At 44.4% G+C, this 8,818-nt stretch overlaps 1 protein-coding gene across 1 annotated transcript; it reads left to right on the top strand.

Annotated features, from left to right (window-relative positions):
* Window positions 1-2,636: 2,636 nt before the first annotated feature.
* HYAL4 (hyaluronoglucosaminidase 4) lies at window positions 2,637-7,747 on the top strand. The gene is given in 8 exon segments (XM_009883690.1): window positions 2,637-2,745; window positions 3,210-3,544; window positions 3,546-3,592; window positions 3,594-3,696; window positions 3,698-4,102; window positions 6,123-6,217; window positions 7,353-7,623; window positions 7,625-7,747. Coding segments are annotated over 8 exon segments (1,488 nt in total).
* Window positions 7,748-8,818: the final 1,071 nt, after the last annotated feature.

Below are 8,818 nucleotides of genomic sequence, written 5' to 3'. Positions count from 1 at the left end.
GGATTACAGATTAAAATGTAATTAGCAGAAGGGCTTTAACCGGATACATTCATCCTGGGTTTTGTCAACTATGACAGACACAAACGAAAGAAATGCCTAGCAAAAAGAGGAAAACTTTTTAGTGTGTTGTAACCCTGCACAACTAGAAGCAAATTTAAAAAACCTGGATAAAGGGAAAAACACTGGGCAGAGCCCAAGTACAGGACATCCTTTCTGCATGCTGCAAACAAGGCAGTTCAGAGCCTGCTCCCAGCTGGAGCGTGTGTGTGTTTGTGTGATGGCTAAATGCATCAAATGGAATAAGATCAGAAGTCAGTAAACCTCAGTGATTTGCCCTCACACAGAATATTAAATGGTAACTGTATCCTCCCTAATAATAGAGTGACTACAAATATCTTTCTGTGTTAAGTCCGCCTCAATAAGTTTTTCTCAGGGTGACCTGCCACATCCCTGCAGTTTTCAATAACCTATAGTGGTATTATTACTGTTGTTGTTATCATCATCATCATCAACATAATCATCTTGCTGATACTGTCATCCCCATGTGTCATCTCAGAGGGCCTTTGGGCAGCAAATCAGTATATCCTGCATGCAGTTAAGCATAGAGCTAATTACACCCTGGCCCTGGCCAAGGAGGGATATGCTGACCCATGGCATGGGGCAGTCCAGAGCCTCCCCACATCCCACCAGTGGGCAGAGCCCAGCTAGGGCAGCTCCCAGCAAGTCCCATGGGTTTTGGTGCGGCCTGGCTGGGCAGCACCTGGCCTGCCTGCCCCAGGGATTGTGGTGCACTGGGCAATGCCACGAGATGCCCCAGGGCATGGGTGGCCAACGCATGCTGCTGGTGTGTTGTATCAAATGACACAGGTCTTGCATGGGAAGCACTCCCTGAATCCTGGGATAAAACACCCGAGGGATGTGCCCAGCCCAGCTAGTGACACATCCCCATCCAGACTGTGACTGATGTGGGAGCAGAAGGGCAGGATGGTGGTACAGCTCTCACAGGGGGAACTCAACATGCTGCAATTTAGAAAATATAAGAAACGCGTAAAAAAAAAAAAAAAAAAAAAAAAAAAAAAAAAAAAAAAAAAAGGTAGGGATTTGCTGCCCTCTGCCAGGATTTTCTTCCAGCTCTGATTCTCTGTGAACTGTGAGAGCAGTGCTCAGCGACCACACTTCAGCACAGCAAGGTCTCTGCATTTCCCAGTTGGTTGTAGGCAAAGCAGAGTGATCTGCTGGGCACCACTGGTCTCCCTGCAGCCTGCCTGGAAAGCCCAAAGCCCATGCTGATCCCAGGCAAGGGCTGGTGTAAAGGTCAGAGCTGTTGGGCTGGCAGGACCCCCTTGTCCCATCTCTCTATCCCTCTGGGGGAGATGGGGCAGTAAGCCTGACTTTCTAAAGCTGGTCCTTTTGTTGGTTGTCTCCTCACAAAACCCACCATGTTCCAGCTTTGGCTGTACATCATAGGCTGTACAACATAGTGAGAAACTTCAGTCTGGCCTCTAATGCTGGCAAGCCCTGAGTGGCTTTTCTGAGTTGGTATGGTACAGGTATTATTGGTATGGTATACGCTGTCTGAGAGATACTCAGCAAATTGGGCTAATTTTCATTAACATAATTTTCCAAAAAGCCCATTAATGTCGATATGGCACTTGTGGATATGTGGATAGTGGTTTTGAAAACCTAGGCCTCCTCTTCACTAAACGCAACATATTGTGAGTCTCATGGGGTGAGATTTCTCTGATGAAACGTTGAGATCTGCAGTGTCTACGTCATACTGCATTGGTCCTGCAGACCACCTGCCTGGTCAGCGGGAGGAAGAGGCACTCTTGGACACTTCATAGAGCTCTGATGTCTCACACTGTCAGATGACTGTATCCTAAAAGCACCCACGGCTTATTAAAAGTACCTAGGTTGGCTACCTAGGATGTTGATATTTTTGCTGCAGGTACCTGAAATTAGGTCATGCTAGTCCTACCCTAAAATAACAAAGAAATGGGGGAGTGGGGAGGTCCAGAAAAGTACCCCAGGTACACAACTAAGACTCATTGTTTTTCTGTTTTGAGATACAGGAAGGATAACACAGATGAGCTATACCCATTAGTATGTGTAACAATCTGGCTGCCCATATATCCAACCCATGATCCTCACCTCCAGCAGGTCACAATCCCAGGAGAGATGAACAGGTAGGCGAGGACTGAGGAAGAAGTACAAACAGGACTCAAATACAAATCCATGGTCATCCCTGATGGCTGATTGTACAGCTGTTTGGGATTGCCACAGGGTTTTGAATGCAGTGGGGAGCCTGGAGTTTGAGGATGGATAAGACTTTCTCTCTCTCTTACATATAAGTATGCAGGTTTTGCAGTGTGTCTGGTTTCTTTTCTGCTTAATACACACATAATTGGCATGGACCTTGTGACTAATGATTCCATTTGTAACACTGGCCACAGGCCTTAGCATCAAAGTCCACATTGCACAGTGCAGTGCAGTGTAGAGCTATCGTTGCTGGTCTGGAAGGCGCTAGCTCCATGTGATGGAGCAGCCAGGCTAATAAATAGCTCAGAGCAAGCATTCATGGATCTGCTTTATAGCTGTCAGGGGTTTGAACTTGTATCCCTTTATGGTACTGCACGATGACGGTGAAATATGTGTGCTTGTTTAGAGCTATTCGGGGTGCCTCTGGCTGGCACTGTACTAGACAGGTCAGGGATATTCATGACCCTGTGAAGACGGTGATAAAAGGCAAGGTTTGATTTTACAGTTATCTTTGTTATTACTGAGAGAGCTTGAAGAATAAGGAAACCTTTTCTTCATCAACCTTTTCAACTGCAACAGCCACAGCCACTAAGACATCCTGGGGCCCACTGAAGTGATGGCAATGTCCTTGGTGGTTTTAGTAAGACCTGGATTGATGAGACCAGCAACTGTGGTTGCACTGGCTTCCACAGACCTATGCTGATTTACTTCAGCTGGGAATCTGCCCCTCTATTTGAATTAGATTGCACCTACTTTGTTTCTTCAGTGTTAGCATGGTAGATACCTTAGAAGTGACTGATACCAATTCATATAGCTATATACGGAATAAGTACTAATGCCTCTTCTGTCATGTTATACAGACAAACTGGGAGATCTTTCTAATGTTGTCTCTTAAGTCATGAAAATACTGCCTGAAAATGGGATGCCATTATGCATCATTCACCTTTCAGCCCCTGGCACGGCTGTGCATAGCACTCATCTGGACTTTCCTTGCTATGAAACCAGCTCGACCACTGGTTTGGGAGTGGAAGACTTTCCTAGCCACCTGACAGACCTGTGCCCCCTGACGTGTGACGTTGTACTGAACCTGGAAATGTCCCATATAATTGGAAGCCCATTAGCTAAAGCAAGAGGGCAGAACATGACCATATTTTATTTTAATAGGCTCGGCTCTTATCCTTGGTACACATCACAGGAAGCCCCTGTTAATGGTGGCCTACCCCAGAACTTCAGTTTCCAAACTCATCTGGAAAAAGCCAGCTGTGACGTTAACTATCACATCCCACCCAGCTAAGGATTTCAATGGATTAGCTGTCATACACTGGGAGCAATGGTCCTCAGTGTGCCCGCAACTGGGATGCAAAAGGTGTCTACAGAAGAACAGCCAGGAAACTCATAACTGAAATGGGAGGGAATATTTCAGCAAATGAAATGAAATGAACATTTTGCCAAACTTTCCTTTGAAGACAGTGCAAAAGCTTTTATGAAGGAAACAATTGCATTAGGAATGAAAAGCAGACCAAAGGGCCTGTGGGGATGCTATTTATACCCTAACTGTCACAATTACAGTTTCTGTGATCAGAACTACACTGGTTCCAGCCCAAAGAGTGAAGTTTTGAGGAACAAGGAACTTGCCTGGCTCTGGGATAGCAGCGCAGCCCTGTATCCTTCCATTGGCATTACACAATCCCTCGGAAATAGGCAAAACGTTTTGCATTTTTCTCAGTTTAGGATGAATGAATCCATAAGGATTACCTCCATGACATCCCAAGATTATGCTTTCCCTGTATTTGTGTATCCTTAACTAGGTTATAGAGATGAACATTTATTATTTCTCTCTATGGTAAGCTGTTCCTGGAACAATGTGGGCTGCATTTATGCTTTAACCATTATTGCAGATGGCACATCAGAATGGAAATCCTCCTACTTGTGCCAGCTCTGCTGGTTCATGTTAATTGTCCACATGCTTTAAAGAGCTCAATGTTCTGAAGAAAAAATGCAGCCTCAAAAACCTATTTTTTTTTTTTTGCTTTAATTCATCACTATGCTATACTCAAACATGCATTTGAATGGATTAAAAGGATTTCAGCAATTTGATGTAGTACGTAGGAGGCAGTTAATACATTAATCCCCCCTCATGTACTTTCTTCTGCTCAGGTACGCAATCACTAACTAATCCCCAGATAGCTGCCCCTTTTATGGAAGGGAAACTGAGGCAGAGATATTTGCAACTTGCTCAGTGTTACATCAGAATGGGAAATTGAAACCATCAGTCTTTCTGCATGCCTACATCTCAAAAACATTTAACTTTGTCCCATACCTACCTCGGAGCGGGCAAATGGTGCACCAGAACCAAGGAGTACTGCTCACAACAGCTGAACACACACACAAGGATTTTCAAGATAAGTGCCTTACCCGACTCCTTCTTTATGTGATTCTGGACATCCTCCCAGAAACTGGATGAAGACAGTAGGTTTCCTGTGAAAAGGCAGCATAACCTATCTGTCACAGCCCTGGCTTCATTCTCCCCTGTAGACAGCGGCTGCACTACCAGCAGGTCTCAATTTCTGTGTTGCAGAGCTTAGCAAGTGAGCTGTATTCAATTTTAAAGGGCTGTGCTCAGTCTCTCAGCCCAGGTACAGAGTCTGAAGCTGGCACCTTGTCTGGGAAGGAGCATTAGTTCCCTCTCCTATTCGGTCCCGCTACTCCCCTAGCACTGCCATCACCCACCACACTTCCCAGTAAAAGGCTGTGCTTGTCTCCATCTTGAAGGCAAATGCCTGTTCTTAGGCATTAAAGGAGGTGATTTGGTGGTTTTATCCATCTTGCCCTTCCTTAGCTTTGCAAGAAGAGGATAGATGGACATCAATAACTGCCGCAGGCTGGTGTGTGTCCCCTTTGCCATTTTATGCTCAGTTTCCTCCTCTTTTCCCCTTCAGACAACTAATTCCTGTGAAGTTTTTCTACTTTTATTCTTGATGTGCTGTGGCCCTCGATCTCCCTTAAATCAATGATATTGTCTACGGAGTCACTTGCATATCAGTGGCCTTTCGTCTTCAGTGCTTGTGGCACAGTAAGTCACTTGTTGCTGATCCTTAATCACTGTTCAAATTAAGGAAAAACATCCAAGCACCAAATACTTAAAGCCTGCAATATGAGGAAAAGGTACAGTGAAAGACATCTTTCTGAAACAAACCTAGAAAGAGCGTGAAAATGAAAACTGAAGGTTTGCCAAGTGTTGCATTTTCCCTTTCATTTAAGGTTGCACAATGCTGGCATTCTCCCTCCTATAGTGTGTGCCTATTTACAGTCACTTTTTCTAAGGTTTTCATAAGATTCTGAGTGAGCTCCTAGGGAAAGCAGCAAGAACAATGCAGGCCTTCGGAATCACAGCTTTCAAATTGGAGAGGGACTGGAAAACGGCTGATTGACACGGCAGAATGGCTCTCTCCTTCCCCTTATCAGCAAAAACAGAACTGAGGGAATGCTTTAGGGAATTCTCATGTTAAAAATCCTACCCTAATGAAAAGATTTGAGTTGCTTTTAGTAATTGATGAGATATCAAATAATTATAATTAAATTTTGCATGAAAGTAAATTAAAATAGATTTTTTTTCCCCAGTGTTTGTTCACTTGCTTATGACCAACATCTCAGGGAGTACCTCAGTTTTCAAGCTTTGTTTAATAATCTTTGTACTCTAGACAGCAAACCTTTAGCCACAATAAAATATAGATCATAGGGATCAGAATGAAAAGAAAATGTAGTCTGAGGGACAGCCACATAGCAAACAATTGGATTACTTTAGAAAGGCTGCAAAATGCTGAATTAGCCTGACAGTGATGTCTTTACTCTTTTCACTGCAGCAAGATCTTACTAACACTACCGGAGAGAGTGCCCTGGGAGCTGCAGGCATTGTTATTTGGTGAGATATGAATTTAACTTCTTCAGAGGTAAGCCTGTGCCTGATTTAAATGCAATGTGTAAAAGATCCTCATTTTATCCTATTAATAGACACCGTCTGACCGCACCAGCTCCGAGTACAGCAGAGCTGACTGCTTAACCAGCCTTTGCGGTCCCCCCATCAGGGTGACCATGGAACACAGTAAATTCTTCCTGGCTCAACAAGGTCTTGTGAGGCTTAGAGGCAACCTGTGGTAGGGAAGGAAGCCAATGGCTAATACCAGGAATTTTGGAAGACAGTTCCTCAATAGTTATCATCCTGGTCAGATGCCTTTCCAGTTGGATGAAACTCCAGGAAATCATCTAGAGCCCGATTAGCACATCAGTCAGACAAGATTAGGTGTACCAGTGGTGCCCAGCAATTTGTCAGGTTATGGGAACTCTATTTGTGCCTGTGTGTGGGCAAGTAAAATGAAGCAGACTGTTGAGATCAGATGAAGAGGCTTTGTATTATGTGGTATCAGACCTAGCCACATTAAAATCAAAGATTGATTTCTGAGGCTCCGTCATGTCCTGGAGCTTTCAGACAGCCACAAATCAAACTTCATCATGAAAAAAGACTTTGTCCTTAGAGCTGTGTGAAATGGGCGTTCTGGGCTGCTTTTCTGCTGGCAGATAGTATAGAAAAGCCAGCCAGAATGAGAATGAATGGCTGAAAATAAGCGTTCAGTTGTCCTCAGCAAATTCAATTACTGCAGCCAATTTTTTTAAATATTCGGCTGTGGTTTCTGTCAGAGTCAATGTGAATAGGAGGGTGAACTTCCTTCCAACTCGGGGAAGTGACAAAGGCAAGCCCCTGGAGCATCTCCATCAGCTCTGGACCCCCACAGTCTTGCCACACAGCCACACTGTCATCACCTGCGTTTCTAGCATACATCGTGGCTTCTTTGTAGATCTACGGACTGTGGTGTTTTCTGGGGAATGCAAGTTGCTAAAGCCCTTTGCACCTCAATTGGGTTATATTTTCTGTATAAAACTTGCTAGCAATATTTTAAATTAGTCAAATTTAAGTTGTCCTGAAGGGATTAATTCATGCAGGCTGCTTACATATTGCTTATTTTTCAGAATGTAAAAGGAAAAAAGTAGAGTGGTTAGTTTCACGCCAGCTAAAATTTCTTTTCTACCATTTACAGAGCAACTGCGCAGAAGTGCAAAAATTCTGAAGTAGGGCCCTACATTACCAATGTCACAGTGGCAGCTGAGGTGTGCAGCAGGCATCTTTGTTAGGACAATGCACAACGTGTGCGAAGAACCTGGAGAGCCTCAACATACCTACATTTGAATCCTAAGAGCTTCTGGATAGATGCCTCAGAGGACCAAAGATTTATTGTGAGAGGAAAAACATCAAATGAAGGTCTGGAAATAATGCTGGAGACATTTGCCTGCCACTGTTAGCAGGCTTATTGAAGGAACTGACTGTGGGGAAGTTAAAGTTGCTGATGACCATCCAGGGAGCCCTGCAGACTCTGTCTCACCCAGATTTGCAGAGATCTACCTGCTTCCGTTGCCTTTGATGAGTCTTCTCTAACTACTGCTTAGTCAAAGGGCAGGTTTCAGTCAGTCGAGAGGGATGGTAGAGTGGATACACCAAAAAGTCTCACACACTGTGCAGGTGGGGACTGGACATGTCATGGTCCCAGATGTAATCCACACCCTGCAGCTGTGCCCCAAAGTTTAATAAGGCACAGATAGAGTGGGCCACCTTGAAGGATGGGTCAAAAACGCACAGGTCATAAGAATATGTCTTCCCCTTGATCCCATCTCCTGAGATCATGCCGTTTAGGAAGCCAGAAGCCAGGTTTCTGCTCAGCTGACAGCCACAACCAGGACAGCAGAAGCCTGCTACTACTGAAAAAAATAACAGGATGTTCACTTTTTCCTTTTGTAAAGAGAGGAAGTGTCTACCCATATCTACCTCCTACTGGATGGCATACTGGATAGAGCACCCTCCCAGGAAATGAAAGATGAGGGGAGGTTTCTAGTTTCTTTTCCATTTGAGTGAATTAAAGCCCATATTCTCCTCTTTCATGCCCTGTGTGATGGAGGTGTTCATGCTTTGAGCCGGTAGAAAGGAATGAAAGAGTCAGGAGATCAGGAAGAAAAAAGGACAAGCCACACTCTGTTGGTTAGTGTATTTACTGAGAAAGGAATGTATATATTCTAATCTAACAACAAAGGGTCTTCCTCTGTTTTTTTTTAATGCCATGACTTTTCAAAATAGAATTAAGTGGTGCTGGGGGCAGGAGCTCCATCTCAGCCAGGTCTACTTCCATCCTGAATCTATGACAATACTCCAATGGCTTTTAAATTTAAAGCTAATGAAAGCACCCGAAGGCTATTACAGAGGTGCAGCAACAAGGATCAGGCAAGTTTATCATCTTTGACAAGAAACTTATTTATTTCCCAACTGCCATTGTATGTTCTGTCCTGTGGAGGGGGTGGAAAGGCTCCAAGGGCTCTCCTTCCCGTCAGCAGGGAAAAGAATGTCTTCTAGAGGTGACCATGAGCTGAAAGCATACCTGGCGTGCCTCCAGGGCACTCTGTGAACCTCCAGCTCCTCGGCTTCCCAGCTTCCCAGAGTTTAAGTATCCTTGAAAGA

The sequence above is a fragment of the Charadrius vociferus genome, unplaced genomic scaffold (genome assembly GCF_000708025.1).
Source record: "Charadrius vociferus isolate BGI_N301 unplaced genomic scaffold, ASM70802v2 scaffold43, whole genome shotgun sequence".
Lineage (NCBI taxonomy): Eukaryota > Metazoa > Chordata > Aves > Charadriiformes > Charadriidae > Charadrius > Charadrius vociferus.
This window is presented reverse-complemented; position numbering and strand designations above follow the sequence as displayed.